Below are 22,305 nucleotides of genomic sequence, written 5' to 3' on the forward strand. Positions count from 1 at the left end.
CCCTATTCTCCCTGTGTGTCTGCCAAACTCTGCCTGCCCTATGCTCCCTGTGTGCCATACTCTGTCTGCCCTATGCTACCATGGGACGTGAGCCTGGTAGGGTATTAAGCATTTGGAAATTGCTGTTAGAGGCCCTAAGGTATTTAGACATATTCTGGGGGTGCTGTGTTATCCACAGAGGAGGAGGCATATGGATTTAAGGGTATGTTTTAATATGACTTAAATTTTTCACATATGAGTGATATCCCTGCACGGGGTCGGACTGAGGGGCCCTGGGGCCCCCTGCCACAACCCTTGTTAAGCTCTCCACATACTGTGTTTTTGCCACTATTGGCCCTGAGAATGGAGGAATGGAGGTCGGCAGCAGGAAGAGGCTTTGCTCAGGGAGAGGGTCTCAGCTGTCAGGGCCCACAGCGTTTTTTCCCGGTGTCCCGGTGGCCCAGTTCGACCCTGTCCCTGCAATGAGCCCAAACCATTCGATTTTTAGGTGCACTACCACCATTAACTTGGACATGGTCTTAAAGGTTCTTGCTATAAAATGCGTGTAGCTTAAAGTGGGTGTGGTTAAACCAGGGAGTGGTCAACAATGGCTTCCATTATTGGCCCTCCCCTACGTAGGCCATAAAAATTCTGACCCTTGATACCAAAGAAGTTGGACAACATTGGTCTATGGCATCTTATAGCTGCCCCTCTAGCATTTGTCAGAATCTACATGCTAATGCTAGTTCGGGCACTACCGACCCAGACCTGTCTGAAATCATCTACAGTCCCCCCCGACCGCCCCCCCCCCACGAAGAATACAAGGTAAGCATGTGGGAAGAAAGGGGGGTTGTACTGAACAAAATCAGTGCAATTTGTTCGGACAATTGTAGTATGTGGCGGTATTTTAACCTGTTATTAGTCAGGTAGTGTTTCAAAACCCAGTGGACCCTGGTGTTGATGAGATCTTCTCCAGATGGGTGTGTATAGGGTAGTAGCAAGACCCCATCTTTGGCCCATTTCAATAAATATTACACCACTGTATGCCAAATCATTTTAATGTATAGTTCTCTCTCAGCTAGTGGCTCATTTTGTTGCAGATTCAACTGAATATCAAACATATTAATCTAATCTTACATTTGCACAGAGGACAGAGCTCTACATTATGTATGTGGTGTGAATGTGGTGAAAGTGTTTATGCAATAAATACTCATTTGTTGTCATGGTGGTATAAATCCAACTTTTACATTTTTAACATGGAATCACTATGGCAGTATGTGTCCGTATTTCATTAATGTACTTAGGTTTACAATGCCTTTGTTTGCATTACAAAAAAGTTAAATTATATTGCACTATATTTATAGAATAAATAACTGGTGTCATTAGTTCCAAGCTTTTCATCTCATTACATAAAAACATTACTGTGTGCCACTACTGACGGATAAAGGCCAACCATGGCACAGATAAGCTTCTGGTTGGCCTCTTGTCCCTTACCTTCAAACCTTAAACCTATAAAAAATAACATGTTTCCTTTCAGCCTATAATAAAAAATAGGGCTAGCTAGATATTAGATTGCATTAGGAAACACTAGATAAAATATCTTACATCTAATATTTAGCAAGCTTTTTTTCGTTGGCAGTAGAATTAAATAAGACAATTTTGTGCCAGTTTCATGTCATACTCCCAATGAAGTGAGAATGTTTGCAACCTCACATTGTGACATTCTGACTTCTACAAAGCTCCCACGCCTGACAGCCCACCACCCTGCCCTTGAATTCCAGGGGTGCATAACTGTCCCCAGCAACAAACAGAAGCATTGTAATTAGCCTGGCACTGCCAGTCACGCCTTCTGGAGACACAAGACACTGGGGCCATTCTGCCTTTCATCAGCCCAAACTTGAGCATGTTATTTCCTATGAAAAGATGCCCTTGTTCTCTGAGATATCTATTCTTTGAGGGTTTGTCTTACACTCTCTGTGTCTGCACTCGCCCCCTTGATCTGAGGCTTCTGAAAAATTATTCATTCTTAGTCCACATTCCAATCCTACTCATATTTGATCATGTAGAGCATAGAGTTCCACCGCTTGGTATGTGATAAACCCACCTCATGCAGAACAATTATTGGGTTCTCATACACACAATGTGTGTCTCACCCAACCAGTACAAACCTAGCACAGTCACATTAACACATTAGTAAATGTACAGGTCCTCCTGGTTTGATCTCTGGACCTGTCAAAAAGCACCTCACAAGAGAACTAGGTGAAATTATATTTTAGCCCTTTTAAACATGGGCCCTTAAAGGGAACTCCACAAAAACATAACTTAAGCTTTTTGAAAAGTAAGCATACTTTCAAGCAACTTTACAATATACATCAATTAAAAATGTGCAGACTTTTCATGATTTTTAAAGGCTTCTGACAGTTCCCTAAGTCTAGCCCCCTGCTCTTCTGCTGATCTCTCTGACTACTTTGCTGAGCTGGCTGGCTATTGTTACTTTGTTTCAGCAGCCAGCTTTCCTTAGCCTGCATCCTCCAAACCTCACAATTCCCTGCACACATGATTTCAATAAGAAACATAATATCATAGTGCAAAGCATTGTGGGTTATGTAGTTCCTGCATGCTAACTGTGGAGAAGTTGTTACAATTTGTAACATCAGTGTTTAGTCCCTCCTTCCCTGCCAGGATTTCGAATGATGCAAAAAAAGAGAAGAACTGTTAACCAGCTGGATTGCAGCATAGAAAATGGCATTTATTCATACTTTTTGAAGAAACAGGTAACTGTGATGGCTATATTAGGGGTTTATGTGGGCCTCTTGATCAAATTTTGGTTTGGAAGCCGGAGTTCCCCTTTAATATTTTCTTGGCACCAGTGTGCCTGCAAATGTTCTTCTCCAATAATTATTCTAACACAAACTTCTGCAATCTCTGGCCAGATATTGTTACAGCATCCTAACAGCAAATTGTAGAGGTTCTACATCAACAACATATTGATGCACACAGGTGCCCTACCCCATGTTAGACTATATTAGAAGGTACACAGTGAACAAGTCAATGGTGTTGCAATTTTAGGTCATACCAGTTGACCTGCTCTTACCTGATCTCCCTGGCTGTTTGGACATTGGCACTGAAATTTCTGTAAGCGGAAGGACATAAACCTCAGGTCCATTCTGTGCAGCTGGAGAGCTCTGGATAGAGAGTTCAGTGTTGTTATCTTCTCCTTCCACATTGTCAAGCTCCTAAAGGGAAACAACAGCCACTATTAAAGAGAAAGGAGAGGAGGGACAAGGATTTTTTGTTACAGCCCAAAACTATAACACTTTCAATGCCATGGGGCTGTAGGGAGGATGTATTTGCATTTGGGTATGCATACACGGGCCCCCAGCCTTGAGAAAGAAAGACCTTAAATGAAATTCCTTGTTTTGTCTTCAGGACTCTACATGGCAATGGAATGCTGTAGACTGGCCACTGCTGCTAGCTGCACCCCATTTGTCAGGATAGTCCATCCTGTCATACGCCAGCTGTCTTTGAACTACCTGAATTCTTGAAAAATCTTTGGCTTTTTACATCACTTTTTTTATTATACTTTAGTGCCAACATGGTAGTCAGCATTTTATAGAGACCTGTGCTTACCTCGAAGGTAGACAAAATAAATACAAGTACCTTCTAGGTAGTGTCCTGGTACAGGGCCCTAGAGCTGCAAGACTGCAGTGCTAGTCTCTACTGCTGTTGTGAGAGTGTTAAATGCAACATATTACTTTGGTGCCTAATAGAAACCCTTGCGCTCTATTTACATGCTTCAGTTGTGATGATCTCATTACTTATGATTGGCTTTCCATGATACTGCAGCTGGCATTGGATCGCCCTCTCCCATTTTATGAAGAATGGCAGCTGCTATCTTGTTTACCAATCAAGAGTGTCATTTGCAAGCAGCCGTGGGGTATGTGGGATATTTTGCCTCACACACTTCTGCAACTAATTTTGTGCAATATATTTTAATAAAATGTTCAGTGGCTTGCTAATTATTTATAAATATATTTGCAACTGAATGCAGTTATCTGGCTTTCCTTTATGCATTCCTGAAACAATTTAACAGAAGTCAGCTCTCCTCCATCCAAGACAACAATGTTATTTGGCTGGCTTCTGCTACTTTGCTTCAGAATAAAAATTGCATATAATAGCAAGGGCCAGACAGGTAATGTTTGTCAGTGTATCTATCTATGTCTGTCTATTTTAGGGTTACAATCCTCTAGCTGTTTTGTGTATAAACTGTGGGGCTACATGTACAATACAAGACCTATTCTAAGCGATACAATAAATACATATATGCATAGACCAGGCAGTAATTTACAGTACAGACACAGTAAAACAATATAAAGAGTAGCATGTAGAAGTAGTTTAAGTTTAGGATGCAATGTATAAGGAGGTTACCCACCTTGAGGTACAGAGACACACACACACACACACACATATACCATGAGCCATTAATTTAGAGATGCAAGTCAATACTCCTGCATACACGTGTACACACACATACAGTATGTTCATAAAGCCATACACATTCTGCATACAATCAGGAATGCAAGCCCATAAAGACACATACATGAACATACCTGAGTCCTTGGGTATGCATGCTTATTTTCATGCAGCAGAAAACCACAGACTGGCAAGAGGATATTAGTAGAGCAGAAAATCTGCAAATACAGGGCCTCACAGTCCCAGGGGATAAAATCCTTTCTACAAGTGCATACAGGCACAGACTTTGGCACAGCTGCACGCACATCCCTACCTCTCCGCGCCTCCAAGACAAGTCTTTAGTCCCAAAAGTTGCCTCAGCAATTAAATAGGAAAGTGTCAGCATGTCAGTAGTGGGGTGACAGGGAGCAAGGTTTGTTTAACGCTGCCATTACACACCGAGTTTAGCTGGCACAGCCCTGCCCGTCTCTGCCTGGAACATTAGCCATACTCTGCTGAGCTGCAAATCGGAATCCAAAGACTGTGCTGGAAATGGGGGAGGCCAGGCCCTCACGTAACATTTTCTTATATAGAAGTGACATGCCATTTACTGCCCACACTGTGCCATTGTGCCGCACCATAGCACGTGCTATAACAATAGCCACTGTTCTCTGCACATTGAGTCTTATTATCCAGTCTGGCATGGAAAGGTTCATACAGCTTTTGTAACACTAAGGGGCCTATTTATGAAGCCTCAAATTTTTCTGGTAGAGTTTTAAAGGGGAAAAAAATCCAAATTTTTAGAGGAAATTTTTTTCTGAGATTTAAAAATCTGCTGCTAAAGCTGCTAAAAATCTGATTCCAAAAATTCTCCAGCTAAAATCTGTCAAAATCATGTAGATTATGCTAGCAGGTAAAGAGCTAGCATGGCAAGTTGGTGCATCTGGGTTAGAAACTGCAGTGTCTAGGAATAAACTGTTTCATAAATATTACTAAATCTGCCCACGCTTTTTTAATATAAATTATAAAGTGAAATTCTTTTTAGGAAATAAATTGATCAGCGTCAGTATTTAAGGGTTGAACAGACACTAGTGACTACTGACCTAGTAATCCATGAGCAGTTTACCAGTATAAGGAATGTAGAATTGGTTGCAGGGGACGGCTCATAGTACATTTAAGAGCCGAATTTCCATTTTTAAATCAGTAGTTCAACTTTTTAGACTTTACAAGTGCAAGAGAGAACAATTGCACTTGCCGTACTAGCGTTGCAGCCTCCCCCCAGACCCTCAGGCTGGTAAGGTTAAGGAGGAGAGTGGAGAGGTATTGCAGGAGCCGTCTGTGACCTCAGAAACACTCCTGCATCAAAGAGGTGTGGAGTAATTCCACAACACATATACATTATAAATAGTGTGGATGGACACTCCTAAACACATTAAAATGCAGCTCATATCAATCATTAAGGACCTCAATTTGTGATAACAACCATATGTAAATATGTAACTATGGTAAATTAAGTGACAAAATAAGAGACAAATTAATTAATATGAAGTGATAAATTAAGGAATAAACATATATTATTTTTGCCAAAGTGCATAACCTTGCATTTATCAACATTGAAAATGAGGTTCAATGTTGATAAATGCAAGGTTATGCACTTTGGCAAAAATAATATAGGTGCAAGTTATACACTAAATGGCAGTGTGTTGGGAGTTTCCTTAAATGAGAAGGATCTTGGGGTTTTTGTAGATAAATTGTCTAATTCTGGGCAGTGTCATTCTGTGGCTACTAAAGCAAATAAAGTTCTGTTTTGCATAAAAAAGTGCATTAACTCAAGGGATGAAAACATAATTATGCCTCTTTATAGGTCCCTGGTAAGGCCTCATCTGCAGTATGCAGTGCAGTTTTGAATTCCAGTCCTTAAGAGGGATATAAATGAGCTGGAGAGAGTGCTGAGATGTGCAAAAAACTGGTTAAAGGGATGGAAGACTTAAATTATGAGGGTAGATTGTCAAAATTGGGGTTGTTTTCTCTGGAAAAAAGGCGATTGCGAGGGGACATAATTACACTTTACAAGTACATTAGAGGACATTATAGACAAATATCAGGGGACCTTTTCACCCATAAAGTGGATCACCGCACCAGAGGCCACCCCTTCAGACTAGAAGAAAATAACTTTCATTTGAAGCAACGTAGGTGGTTCTTCACAGTGAGAACAATGAGGTTGTGGAATGCCGGGTGATGTTGTGCTGGCTGATTCTGTTAATGCCTTTAAGATGATTTCTTGGACAGACATAATATCAAAGATTATTATGATACTAAACTCTATAGTTAGTATAGATATGGGTATACTATACACACACAAACACATATATAGTTACAATGCTGTGTTACAAATAAACACTTCGTTCACAAGATTTATGATCCTTCATCATTATATATATATATATATATATATATATATATATATATATATATATATATATATATATATATATATATATATATATATATATATATATATATATATATATATATATATATATAATGAATGTAGAGAATGGAGGCACTCACAGGTATTCATGCTTAAAGTGTTTATTGGATCATCACATATTCCCCCACATCAACAAGTTTAGGTTCCTTTAGAACTGTCGTCAGGAGGAACCCAAAAGTGATTAACACATACAAATACTACAATCCCACCAATCAGTGAATGGAAGTAATTACCAAATTTACATATTGTTGTTAACAATTCCACTGCTTGTGTAACAAACCCAGTGCATATAAATAGCTTAAATCTTGCAATATATCATCAAATAGCTGTCCAAAATATATATATATATATATATATATATATATATATATATATAAATGTGTATAAATATCTAAAAATCTAGAAATAGTGTCATAACTCAGTGTTGTAAAAATCACTATAAAAATATAAGTGTAAAAATATACCCACTGTGTATCTGAGATTATTAAAATATCCGAATAGACTTTTTATTGATAGTGTATAATCATGCATTCTCATATTAATATAAAAAATTTATTTATAGATATGTTCAGATAGTTATCATTTTTAAACCAATTTATAGATTCATAGAGAACCTGTTTATTTTAAGCCAAAAGTCCAAATTTCCATTTTGATTGACCATCAAACCTAATATCCAATGCTGAGTCAAACATTGTTTTAACCTAAATTTTACTCAAACTGCAGATTGCTCAAACACATTTTTTATATTACAATGTTAAAATATTTATAGCCACTGGGTTACTATGCATAATCGCTATCAATATACAGAATATTCATAATAATTGTGAATAAATACAAAAATTAGACAATATACAATGAATATTTTCTAAAAACAAGTTGTTTAACTAGAGCTCTCAGTTTCCAATTCACCCTAAGTTAGATATTTTTGAACTGATATATTAGACAAAACAGGCCATAGAATACATCTCATTTAGACCCCTAGGGGCCACCGTATCCAATTTGCCTCTTTTTGCAGCAACATCTTTCCTCTATTCCCACCTCGTTTGGGTTGGGGTACATGATCCATTAGAATACAACGAATCGCCGGGAGTGAGTGTCTAAAATCTACACAATGTCTGGGCAAGGGAGTTTCTGCTTTACCAGTTTTGAGAGCAGTGCGTATAGCACACCTATGATTATTCATGTGTAGCCAAAATGGTGTAATACATTTACCAATATAATACAGACCACATGGGCAGATGATACAATACACCACAAAGTCAGATAAACACGTGAGTCTGTGTCGAATCTCGTATCGCCTGCCACTATGTGGGTGTTTGAAATGTGGTCCAGTTATCAAAAAGCCACGTTATACAACCACTACATTGAAAGCACCCCATTTTATTGGTCGTTAACCACGATTTAGATGAATCCATCTCTCTATCAGGTTGTACATCTGTAAGCATTAGAATATCCAGAAGGGATCTCCCTCTTCGTTATGCACATACAGGGGGGCTACTAGTAGTAAAAGGTAACTCATTATCCATCTGCAAAATTGGCCAATTCCTTTTAATAGTTGCCCCAATTTTTTGACTTAATGGAGAAAACTGGGAAATAAATACTGGAGCACTATTTTCCCTGCAAGAAATTCAGGCTGGTACCCCCGTTGGAGGAATCTATAACGCATATAATATGCTTGACCCATTGCTGTCTCTATATTTGAGTTATTCTGGAAAACCCTTAGAAACTGAGTAAAAGGAATTGATTTAAGAATAGAAGGTGGATGAAAGCTGTGTGCATGTAGCAACATCAGTATTTTTACGGTACAATGTTGTCCCAATATTACCAGCTGAACAAAATATCCGGATATCTAGAAAGTCCACGGTATTTCTATCAAAAGTTAGTGTAAATTTCACCGGTGTGGATAGTGAATTGATGTTATCAACAAACGATTTGAGTCCAATGTGGTCACCCCTCCAGACCAAGAAGACATCATCGATGTATCTTTTATATAAAAAAAGATGTTCCTATTTGCATAGGAGGGGGCCACATTGGACCCCATCTCTGTACCAGTCCCCTGCAAATAACTATTTCAAATCGAAAGTAATTATGAGTCAACGCCATCTCCAACAAAGAACAAAGAAATTATTGGATGGATTATCTCTGTGTTCACCAGAGATAACTGCATGCTGACACACCCTGATCCAATGGTATGATAGTATATAACCTTGATACATCAAGTGTAGCAAACAAAGTATCATCTGGAATTGGACCTAGATCTCCCAAAATTCGTAGCATCGCTGGTGTGTCTGCTATGTAGGAAGGCATCTTAGAACAAAGAGGCTGTAAGAAAGAATCAAGATTACGAGAAATATTAGAAAAAAGAGAACCCCGTGCAGAAATTATTGGTCTTCCTGGTGGTGATGTAATGGACTTGTGGACTTTCGGGAGAGTGTAGATAATTGGGCATATGGGGAATTCACTGGACAAATATTGGCTGCACTTATCACTGATCCAGCAAGCCGACACAGCAGTATTTAATAGTGTATAAATTTCTTTCTTATATCTATCAACTGGATCATCCCTCAATTTCACATAAACCTGGTTATCAGATAATTGTCTCAATAGTTCGCTTCTATAGAAAGAACCGTCAAGCATAACAATCGCACCCCCTTTATCAGCGGGACAATAATCAAGTCTCGACCCTTCCTGAGGGACCCTATGGCTTCTCTTTCTTGTTGATTTAAGTTAGAATAGTATTTGCCTCCCTTTTTCAAAATATCATCACAGTATCGCTGTACAATACTGCAATAAGTTTTAATAGAGGTTGCAGTATTAGTCGGTTCAAAGTAAATTTTCGGGTGAAATTTCTCCACATGATTTATAGGTTTGTCTTTGTAATGATCCATCAATTTAAAGGGATACTGTCATGGGGAATTTTTTTTTTAGTGCTGCTCCAGCTGAATTCTGCACTGAAATCCATTTCTCAACAGAGAAGTCACATGACTTGGGGCAGCTGGGAAATTGACAATATGTCTAGCCCCATGTCAGATTTCAAAATTGAATATAAAAAAATCTGTTTGCTCTTTTGAGAAATGGATTTCAGTGCAGAATTCTGCTGGAGCAGCACTATTAACTGATTAATTTTGGAAAAAAAAATGTTTTCCCATGACAGTATCCCTTTAAGTTTCCTCTGAAATCGATATAGATCGATCTCAAGGTCAAAATCGTCACATTTAGTAACAGGAACAAATGACAAACCTTTAGTTAGTAGAGAGACCTCGTCCTACGTTAATACATGTTTTCTGAGATTAAAAATCAGATGTTCAGTTTCCTTGGGGGCCTGCCCCGGCGATTTATAGCCCCCCCTGGTATGTTTCCTTTTTTTCTTGCATTACCTAAAAAAATCTGTGCGAGTTTGTACTCCACTAGATAAGTTCTCCTGAGCAGTGTCTGTAGTTACACCTTTTGATGTTTCCAAATCAGATACCGGGGAGTCTCTGGAGCTGTCTACAGTAGACATATTCCTTTGAAATGTTTTGCGTTTAAAGCTCCTATCTGCATCATTTTTGCCAATAAGCCATCCATACACCCTACGATCTCTTAAAATCCTGGTCCACTTTAATAACTTTACTTTGTTTGAAGGCAATTAACTCTTGCCAATATTTATCAATGCTTATTTCAAGTTGAGCTTTTCAATTAGTAGATTGGTCAGCCACAAGTATTGGTAATGCAGCGGATTCAAGATCACAAAGTTCGGATCGTAACTTTCTAAGTTCTTTCCCTGATTTCTCAATCACCAAAAGCATAAGATCTAAGGGACACTTGTTTAAAATGCCGCACCAACGGCTACATGTAAATGAAAATCCACATCCCTTTTCTTAAGATCTTGAAGTTGATTATACACATCTCTAGGCAATTTACCACCTCGTTCAGCTGCAATTGATTCAGTAAATAATATAGGGGTCGCATCCTCCTGTGTAAAGGCAAATTCACTACTGGTATCTACATCAAATGAAGAGGTCCCCATCCCTTCTGCCATTATGCGGATAAGAGCTTTACAAGTTGAACAACCTAGTTCAACAGGAAAAATATGCTGAAATTTGCAGCATATACTGCAGATAGATATTAATTAGAGTACCAACCTCTTACAAAGTACCACATAGATTCAGGTAAATGCCAATATACAAATGGTTCTGTTAGAGAGAGCCTTTGATGTTATAGTAATACTGTAATGATGCAAAGATGTTAATATCGCAACAATACAGAAGATAAAAAATAGTTACAATGTCACAGTTGCACTTCATTAATAAGCCTGCTGAGGAAAATGTTAGATGTTAGACAATAATACTGCAATAATACAAAGGGGTTAGTGTCGCAACAATTCAAGAATCAATGAGTGATACACTTCCTCGGACTGCCTCAAGTCCTTGGTGAGGCACTTTATAGATTTGTAATTAACAATAAATTTATACCCCCCAATAAAGGTATACTTGAAGTAGTCGAAGAGTTTCTAGATGATCAATAGACGTGCCTTACTGGGTGACTATTATATTAAATACAGCGCCACTATAGTCACATTTAATTTCCAGGCTAGATGGTGCGTTGTCAGACCGGTTCCACTGATCAGCAGGGACCTCCCAACAGTCTTAAGCACAGCCCCTTTTAAATATTAAAGTTATGTGCAAGATACGTTACCAGACATTAGAGTATAAGTGAAGCTGCGCTAGCTAGCGCATCTGTTCTCGTCCCAGGCAATTAAAGCACAGTGAACACCGATCACAATAGGCACCAATTCCTTGTAGGCGTCTGGCCTTGCATCGGTCGTGACCCGCTATACACACCACACGCTGTCAAGATGCAGGCATCGTTGTACACCTCCTCACGAACTGGTAAAGCAGAAACTCGCCAGACATTGTATAGATTTTAGACACTCACTCCTATCGATTCGTTGTATTCTAATTGATCATGTACCCCAACCCAAACGAGGTGGGAATAGAGGAAAGATGTTGCTGCAAAAAGAGGCAAAATGGATTCGGACATTGGATACGGTGGCCCCTAGGGGTCTAAATGAGATGTATTCTATGGCCTGTTTTGTCTAACACCGACATTGTCCTTCTAATATATCAGTTCAAAAATATGATTCTACCTTAGGGTGAATTGGAAACTGAGAGCTCTAGTTAAACAACTTGTTTTTAGAAAATATTCATTGTATATTGTCTAATTCTTTGTATTTATTCACAATTATTATGAATATTCTGCATATTGATAGCGATTATGCTTAGTAACCCAGTGGCTATAAATATTTTAACATTGCAATATAAAAAATGTGTTTGAGTAAGCTGCAGTTTGAGTAAAATTTAGGTTAAAACGATGTTTGATTCAGCATTGGATATTAGGTTTAATGGTCAATCTAAATGGAAATTTGGACTTTTGGCTTAAAATAAACAGGTTCTCTATGAATCTATAAATTGGTTTAAAAATGATGACTATCTGAACATATCTATAAATAAATGTATATATTAATATGAGAATGCATGATTATATCAATATAAGCAGTCTATTCAGATATTTTAATATTCTCAGATACGCAGTGGGTATATTGTTATACTTATATTTTTATAGTGATTTTTACAACACTGAGTTATGACACTATTTTTAGATTTTTATACAAATTTTTAGATATATATATATATATCTTATGGACAGCTATTTGATGATATATTGTAAGATTTAAGCTATTTATATGCACTGTGTTCGTTACTGTCAGGATCAGCCAGGACTCGATCCCTGGTTTCCTGTGTCCGGGAGTCTGCACTTACTGGGTATGCCACTAGATGATCTTGGGGCTGATCATGAACTCTTGTCCTGATGCTCAAGTATATCTATCTGTTCACAGTATGCCTCCTCCCTGTTTTCCACCCACCTCGTTTACCCTCATGTGTCTCCCATTCCTAATCACCTTCCCTTTATAAACCCCGCCCTGAGCTTTGCTCAGGGCTGAGTCATTGGATGTATTTGCTTGTTCCTGACCTTGAAAACCTTGAAAACCTTGAAAACCTTGAAAACCTTGAAAACCTTGAAAACCTTGAAAACCTTGAAAACCTTGAAAACCTTGAAAACCTTGAAAACCTTGAAAACCTTGAAAACCTTGAAAACCTTTTTATAACCTTGAAAATCTTTTTACTTTGATTCCTGTGTGAGTATCCCAATTCCTCATATCTGGTGGAATCCCTTTTTATGAACTTGGCCTGACCCTGACTTTTGCTTTGCATATTCCTGTCTTTGTTTACGTTATTGGTTGCTATTAAATCTTCAATTCACTTATGTCTGTGTCTCCTATCATCTATTGGTACACACCTGGGCTTCCCCCATACCCACTCCCCATGGCTAACTGCAGTTACAGCAGCTCCCCGCTGTAAACCTTACAGTTACACAAGCAGTGGAATTCTTAACAACAATATGTAAATTTGGTAATTACTTGCATTCACTGATTGGTGGGATTGTAGTATTCGTATGTGTTCTAAAGGAACCGAAACGCATTGATGTGAGGGGAATATGTGATGATCCAATGAACACTTTAAGCACGAATACCTGTGAGTGCTTCCATTCTCTACATTCATTGAATATATTCTGGGAGCTGCACCCGGGATTTGATGGACATTTTGGGTGAGTGCCGATACTTGATATGACTATATATTTCACTACTCCTCATCGTCGCCACTAAACGACCACTCCCCTCCAGGCGTTATACATCCATCAAAGCATACACTCCCCTCATCACACATACATGTTACACCAATAAATAACATCCTAATCTAAACATTTCATCTAAACTACTGATAAGAACAAGATACGATGTAGCCTTATTTTCAATGTTACCATTCCTTATTTTATCTATAGCCACTATTAACTATGTTACAAACTTGCTACGGTATCGAAGGGCTTGAGCTATAGGTATAAATCACCCTGGAGATTTATCCCTCATGGTTTATACATACACCGCCCTAGGCTCGGCAGCCCAGTTGAAGACTGTCCGCGGCCCGTACTGGGCCACGGCCTGACTATTGTGGACCCCTGCATTAAAGAATATTAATATAGTGCATACAGAATGTCAGCGGCATTAGAAATTTCCGAAACGCAAAGGCGTGATGTAAGCACACTAATTATACAGATCAGGGTTCCGTGGGGAAATTTGATACGGCTTTTAGTTTAACAATCTGGGGACACTGTGTCCCTATCAGCCATTAGGTGGCGCATGTGGTAGAGTTCAGTATCAATGATGTAGTTAGGCTGTCAACCCATGGCAACAGAAAAGATGAAAATATTGCATTAAATATTTGGTTGTAGTAGGGAATATGCAGAAATGATTCCTGGTCAAAGATCATTAATAACTAGATGGTGTCGTTTCTGAAGAAACCACAAGATGTTGGCTTTGAAACGCAAGAGGTGTTGGGGCCAGTCGCCCCTGGTGCATAGAGAGTACACAAAGTTGGTAGAATCTGGTTTAAAACTGTGAAAATTGAAGCAGATCAAATTGTACCATTAAAATCAATCAAAAAACCTGATTGGCTGTTTTTGGCTCCACCCACTTTTAAAATTTGAATCCCAGTCCCCCTGTGACCGACTGTGCCAAGTTTGATGTCCCTGCCATTAACTGTGAAAGAATGGCAGCAACTTATATATTGACATTGATTAGCAATAGGTAACATTTGATTGGCTGTTTTAAGCTCCACCCAGTTTTCTGAATTTTAACCCCAGTCACCCAGTCAACTGTGAGAATGGCAGTATTTGAAACTTTTACATTGAAGTCAATAGGTAAAATCTGATTGGCTGTTATTGGCTCCACCCACGTTTCCTAAATTTTGACCATAGTCACCCAGTGAGTAATTGTGCTGAGTTTGGGACACTTGGCATTTACGCCGTAATAATAGCAGCAATTTGGCGTTTTTCATTAAGGTCAATGGCTGAAATCCGATTGGCTGTTGTTGCCCCGCCCCCTTTTTTTCCTTATTCTGAACCAGAGTCACCAAGTAACTAACACTTTAAGGTTTCGGAATCATGACATTTAACATGTAAAAATGGCAGCAATTTTTATGTTTTTCTATTGAAAATCAATGAATGACATTTGATTGGTTGGCTCCACCCACTTTTCCTAACTTTGAAGTGCAAACACCCAGTGACCACATTTGTGATATTCGAGGTCCATGACATCAATAACGTGCAAATGGCAGCAATTTTAATTTTTCCCATTGAAATCATCAAAGAAATCTGGTTGTTTTTGGCTCCACCCACTTTTCCAGATTTTGATCCCAGTCCTCCAGTGACCAACTGTGCCAAGTTTGAGGACCCTCCCATGAACACTCTAAGAGCGGCGACAGGTTTAACTTTTCCCATTTAAACAAATGGCTAATATTTGATCGGCTGTGGTAGACTCCGCCCACTTTTCAAAATTTGAACCCCAGTGACCTATGGTGCCAAGTTTTGGGTCTCTGGCTTTAACACTGTGGGAATGACAGTGTTTGACATTTTCTCTTTGAAGTTAATAGGGAAAATCTGATTGGCTGTGTGTTGCTCCGCCCACTTTTTGGAGTCCCCAAAATGTGACAGAACTTTTCAGGTTGACCCCATGACTAAGTGACCCAAGTTTGGTGAGTAACTTTAATGCTGTACGAGTGGCAAAAGTTTCAAACTTTCCAATGAAAGTCTAGGGGGAAAAATGGGGTCTTTGGGGGGCCGCCACAGAGGGTGGGATTGCTTAACAGAGCACAAGCAACCTATTCGGGTATGAGCCGAACAAGTGTGCAAAGTTTCATAATTGTACTCCTAAAACTCTGGGAGGAGTAGCGTTTAGAAAACGGCTAAAATTTCATTGGCTGTTGGTAGCTCCGCCCACTTTGGGGTCCCCCCAAAAAATACATATTTTTATTCGGGGTGGCATCAACAATATGCGGTCCGAGTTTGGGGAGTGTAGCTTCAAAACTGTACGAGCGGCAGCTATTTGAAAATTCTCCCTGTCAAAGTCAATACGAAAAAAGGCGTCGTCAGTGGTCCGCAGCACGGGCGCAGTGGGTGGGATCGCTTACTAAAGCACAGGCAACGTACTTTGCTATAAGGCGAATAGGTGTGGAAAGTTTGGCGCTTGTACCCCTAAAACTGTAGGAGGAGTAGCGTTTAGAAAATGGGGGGGGGGCGCTAATAATAACTAGAGAGGTACATTTCCTGAAGAAAATGTGAGTGGTGCTTGCCGTGGCAAAACTCAGGCCCCCCATATATGTTGGGTGTCTTGCCCAGTCGCCCCTGGTGCCTAGAGAGTACACAAAGTCAGTAGAATCCGGATTAAACCGGTGAAATTTAAAGCCAACCAAATCTTACCATTGAAATCAATCCAAACAAACTGGCTATTTTTGGCTCCGCCCACTTTTAAAAATTTGCAACCCAGTCACCAAATGGACCAAGTTTGAGCACTCTTACATTAACAGTGTAAGAATGACAGGAATTTAAATATTCCCATTGAATAGCGTTAGGTAAAATTTGATTGGCTGTCTTAAGCTCCGCCCATTTTTCTGAATTTTAACCCCAGTTACCTAGTCATGGTCAGTGCCAAGTTTGGGGCCTCCGGTTTTAAAACTGTGAGAACGGCGGTAATCAAAAATTTTACATTGAAGTCAATAGGTGAAAACGGATTGGCTGTTTATGGCTCCACCCACTTTTCCTAAATTTTGACCGCAGTCACCCAGTGAGTAATTGAGCCAAGTTTGGTACACCTAGCATTTAAACCGTGATAATAGCAGCAGTTTATCATTTTTCATTAAGGTCAAAGGCTGAAATCTGATTGGCTGTTGTTGCCCCGCCCCTTTTTTTCCTAATTGTGAACCACAGTCACTCAGTGACTAACATACCAAAGTTTGTGAATGCTGTCATTTAATGTGTAAAAATGGCAGCATTTCTATTTTTTTCTATTGAAAATCAATGAATGAAATTTGATTGGTTGTTGGTGGCTCCGCCCACTTTTTCTAAACTTGAAGTGGAAACCCCCAGCGACCACATTTGTGATATTCAAGGTCCCTGACATCAATACTGAGAGAATGGCAGCCTTCTTAATTTTTCCCATTAAAACCAATCAAAGAAATCTGATTGGTTGGCTTTGGCTCCACCCACTTTTCTTAATTTTAATCCCAGTCCCCCAGTGACCAACTGTGCCAACTTTGAGGAGGCTGCCATTAACCGTCTAAGAGCGGCAGCAGTTTTAAAATTTTCCTATTTAATTGAATGGCTGAAATTTGATTGGCTGTTGTAGACTCCGCCCACTTTTTGTAAATTTTGGCCGCAGTCACCCAGTGACCCACGGTGCCAAGTTTGGGAGCTCTGGCTTTATTACTGTGAGAATTACAGCTGTTTACATTTTCTCATTGAAGTCAATAGGGAAAATCTGATTGGTTGTTTGCGGCTCCGCTCACTTTTTTGGGTCCCCAAAATAGGACAGAAAAGTCACAACACCCCATTCCCGAATAAGCTGAACGGTTTGACACCTCATTCATGGGTCTGCGACAAACTAATTATTCGATAAATTCCCCATTATAAGTCAATGGGGCAAATTTGGGGACCTCTCCTGCCCCGGGGGTAAAACTTATACCCTCGTGTGGGGTATCATCTGACACAGGTCGCAAACCTCTTCAAATGTGGTAAATTTAACGTTTCTACAAGATTCCCTCTCTGCGCTAGAATCCGTCAAAAGTTGGCCTCAATGTTAATCTATGGGACTTTTCGGGGTAGTTAATTGCCCCCGCAAGGGGCAATTAACCACCCACCCCTTAGAAAAGTCATACCACCCCATTCCCGATTAAGCCGCACGATTTGACACCTCATTCATGGGTCTAGGACAAACGGTGCGGGACTAGTTACGCGCCAAACTTTCATACGGAAGAAGAATAAAAATAAGTTTGCAAGATAACAGTAGTGATGCTTTGCTTCGCAAGCACCACTAAAATAAAAATAAGTTTGCAAGATAACAGTAGTGATGCTTTGCTTCGCAAGCACCACTAAAAAAATAAGTTTGCAAGATAACAGTAGTGATGCTTTGCTTCGCAAGCACCACTAATAAGAAGAAGAATAAGAACGAGCTGAACTAGTAGATCCAGATAATGAGCATAAGAATGAGCTGAACTAGTAGATCATTATGTTGGCTTCTTCAAAGCCAACATAATTATTTCTATTATCTCTATCCAGAAGGCTCCGCACTCACAGGACTTAAGAATGAAAAATATTTATTTTCAGAGCTACAGACTGATGTTTTGGCCTAACCCAAGGCCTTTCTGTCGCATCCGAATAAACACCTGCATTTTTGCACTTTGCGACCGTTCCCTTAAAGTTATCAGGACTGAAAACAGGCATAGGTGCTAAGTACATATGCTGTGTTGGAGGCTTCAGTCTCTTTACAACTTGCAAAACAGCCCATAAATACTTTCTATTGTCAGTGCTTGTGAATGAACACGGCAATCTATGCCCCAAGTCCCTCTGGAATTATTAGGGTGCACAATTATACCTAGGTATACTTATGGTGGATTAGTGTCTATTGCTTTAAAGGGGAACTAAACATTCCAAAATCCAGTTGCTGCCCCTGGTAACCAGTGGAACGCTGCCGCCTGAGGCGAGATTCTCCACTCCACTGGCGCAGTGCCCCTACAAATGGTGGGTTAATGACCCCATTTAAAAAACAAATACTCTTTAGGGCTACATCTATTGTTGTTTTAATTACAAACTTTTCTATCCATGCCTCCGCCTATTTATATTCCAGTCTTTCATTCATATCAGTGCATGCTTCCTAGGGTAATTTGGACCCTAGCAACCAGACTGCTGAAACCGAAGAGTTGCTGAACAAAAAGCTAAATAGCTCAAAAGCACAAATGATTAAAAATTAAAACCAATTGCAAATTGTCCCAGAATATATCACTATCTCTCTACATCATATTAAAAGTAAATTTTAAGATGAACAACCCTTTTTTACGGGCGTTTTGAGCTGTGCTCCCCTGCGTTGCGGTTTCATGCGTTCAGCCACATGAAAGTGCAGAATGCAGGTAAAATGCAACATGCTGAATCTCAACCTGTATTCATTGCTTACATGCGTCTGTGTGAGTACAGCCGCCTTGACAGTAATGGCGCGCGTTTACTCCTGCGCTCAAAACGCCCGCGTGTAAGGGTCCTAAAAGGATCTGCCATCACAATATCGCCCAACAGGGCATTCCCCATCCTCAATGGCGTATCCATGAAGATATACTATGGTTTTGTTCTAGTTTTAACTATACAGTAAATCATTATGCTTTCCTATAGCCTAGATACCGATTCTGTTTGCCCTGGGCTCCTGACTGACCTTAGAATTGCTGCTGTGTAACCCTTGTAAGACTTTACTATGGGACATGACCAAGGGGGTTTAATATATCCAAAAAGGGAACAGGTGGGAATCCTCATGGATGTACCCTGCATTAATCACTAAACATCCTGTGGAACCATCTTCCAGTATGTTACAGCAATGGATGCCCAGTAAATCCAGCCTCCAGCCAATACAGAGCAAAACTATAACACAAACAATTAATATGCATATATGTGTATAGATCTTGCATATACATCATATCTGGATGTATGCAACATTTCATTCATCCCAATCAATGAATTCTGACACTTGCTTCAATTCCCCATCCCTTTTCAGGGCTAGATATAATGGTAACAATACTCTTTGGCACTGAGAGGCAGCCAGAAGATTTCTATAATCTGCCCTATGCCATGTGGATAACATCCTGCCATTATACAAAACCAATCGGGAGTAGTTTTTACTGTGCCCTAGAGGTGGCAGTAAAGCACCATTTAAATCCCTCTGCTTCCCAGTTTGAGTACAGCTTGGTATACACCACTCTAACAAAGTAGCATATGGAATATTCCTTCAGTACAGTAACAATTGCAACTACAACACCATTTTCCTTCCACCTCTGTTTATAATAATCTTCCAAAAAAACAACGTTTGCTGTGTTCCTCAAAACGACAGTATTTTGAGGAAGGGGAATAACAGAGAAAATAGTGTAGTATATTAAACACTTAACATTTTCACCCTTAGTCATATTCACATTTGTGCCTTATTACACAAACCATTCACGTGACACTTTGGGGCCGATTCATGAAGCTCGAGTGAAGGATTCGAAGTAAAAAAACTTCGAATTTCGAAGTGTTTTTTGGGCTACTTCGACCATCGAATGGGCTACTTCGACCTTCGACTACGACTACGACTTCGAATCGAAGGATTCGAAGTAAAAATCGCTCGACTATTCGACCATTCGATAGTCGAAGTACTGCCTCTTTAAAAAAAACTTCGACCCCCTACTTCGGCAGCTAAAAGCTACCGAAGTCAATGTTAGCCTATGGGGAAGGTCCCCATAGGCTTGCCTAAGTTTTTTTGATCGAAGGATATTCCTTCGATCATTGGATCGAACGATTCGAAGGATTTAATCGTTCGATCGAAGGAATAATCCTTCGATCGTTCGATCGTAGGATTTGCGCTAAATCCTTCGACTTCGATATTCGAAGTCGAAGGATTTTAGTTCCTAGTCGAATATCGAGGGTTAATTAACCCTCGATATTCGACCCTTCATACATCTGCCCCTTAGTGTGTACAAATCGCTTCCTGTGAGCAGTGTTAAAAGGAGAAATTTTAAAAAAGGATTCCAAACAGTGTTTCTTTTACCTTTTTGTGTACGGTTAAAAAGCACTCTAAAAATTCTATGTGTAAATATATATATTTAAAATGTTTTTTTCGTGACCCCACTAGATTCTAGCAGTCACACGCAACTTAGTGGTAGAAAGGAAAATCAGAAGGTATAACCACTGGGATCCTAGTGCCTCCAGTGGCACGATACACTCACCAGACGTGAGTCACAACAGGCAGGGTTTAAGAATACTCTATTCCAGGTTCTGGGATCCTCCTCCGTTATTCATATATAGAGAGATCAAAACAAGCAGCATGTGCAGAATTACTTAAACGGTTTAATCTGTTTATAGTTTCAATAATGAGTTGGCAACGAGCACCTGGCTAATGAAACAGTGATTAGTGCAATGCAGAAATGTCCGAGGTGCCTATGTATACTTTAACATCATAACACCACATATGGGTCTTATCATAGCCATTTACCATGTTGGGTTGGTGCTTAGTTTGTAGTTTAGCCTCACTAACACAGGTAGTTCTGCCATAGTTAACCTTCTGCTTTGCAGTGGCGGAACTACCGGGGGAGCAGGGGGTGTGAGCGGGCCAGGGCCCGCACCCCCTCAGGGCCCCCCGGCAGCTCACGCTCCACTGACAAATGCGGCCGTACGAAGGGGGCGGGGCCTGGCTTCGCGTCACACACCAGGGCCCACCCCCTCTAGTGATGCTACTGCTGCTTTGTGACCCCTCCCCTTGTAAAGATGTGTAGTTCCCCTAAAAACATGCACAGACATGACTGAGAACAGGCATAGATAATTGGCTTAAGTTTGTGCTAAGTGCCTATGCTGTGTTTGAGGCTTCAGTCTCGGCTCAACATGCAAAAGCAGTTCATAAATACTTTCTACAGTGTACTTGTCACTGTCTGTGAATGAGCACAGAAATCTATGCCCCAAGTCCCCCTGGAATTAGGGTGAATAATTATACCCAAAACCATCACATTAGGCAGGCACCAATCCGGAACATCCAACGAAAGTAGATTCCAAGAGCCAGAAAATGATATATAAAATATAATACTTTATTTTACATCACATCTATAAAAGAAGAGTAACGCCTATATAGCTATGGTGAGTTAGCTTATATTGCTTTATCCTTAAGTTATTAAAGGTAAACTAAAACATAGTTACATAGTTAAATTGGGTTGAAAAAAAGACAAAGTCCATAAAGTTCAACCCCTCCAAATGAAAACCCAGCATCCATACACACAGCCCTCTACTTTCAATTAAATTCTATATATCCATACCTATACTCATTATAGAGCTTAGTATCACAATAGCCTTTGATATTATGCCTGTCCAAAAAATCATCCAAGCCATCCTTAAAGGCATTAACTGAATCAGCCATCACAACATCACCCGGCAGTGCATTCCACAAAGTCACTGTCCTGACTGTGAAGAACCCCCTACATTGCTTCAAATGAAAGTTCTTTTCTTCTAGTCTAAAGGGGTGGCCTCTGGTACAGTGATCCACTTCATGGGTAAAAAGGTCCCCTGCTATTTGTCTATAGTGTCCTCTAATGTACTTGTAAAATGTAATCATGTCCCCTTGCAAGAGCCTTTTTTCCAGAGAAAACAACTCCAACCTTGACAGTCTACCCTCATAATTTAAGTCTTCCATCCCTCTAACCAATTTAGTTGCACGTCTCTGCACTCTCTCCAGC

General features: G+C 39.8%; 1 protein-coding gene across 4 annotated transcripts in view; it reads right to left on the reverse strand.

Moving 5' to 3' along the window:
- Positions 1–22,305, reverse strand: part of aatk.S (apoptosis-associated tyrosine kinase S homeolog) — a 116,536-nt gene that overhangs the window by 36,533 nt on the left and 57,698 nt on the right. For 3 of the 4 annotated variants that reach the window (XM_041579202.1, XM_041579201.1, XM_041579204.1), the window contains exon 3: positions 3,074–3,215. In XM_041579202.1, the coding sequence (XP_041435136.1) occupies positions 3,074–3,215 (142 nt within the window). Of the gene's footprint in view, positions 1–3,073; positions 3,216–4,765; positions 4,966–22,305 lie in introns of those variants that run through there. The other variant, XM_041579203.1, reaches the window with a different exon arrangement.

The sequence above is a fragment of the Xenopus laevis genome, chromosome 9_10S, assembly GCF_017654675.1.
Source record: "Xenopus laevis strain J_2021 chromosome 9_10S, Xenopus_laevis_v10.1, whole genome shotgun sequence".
Classification (NCBI taxonomy): Eukaryota; Metazoa; Chordata; class Amphibia; order Anura; family Pipidae; genus Xenopus; species Xenopus laevis.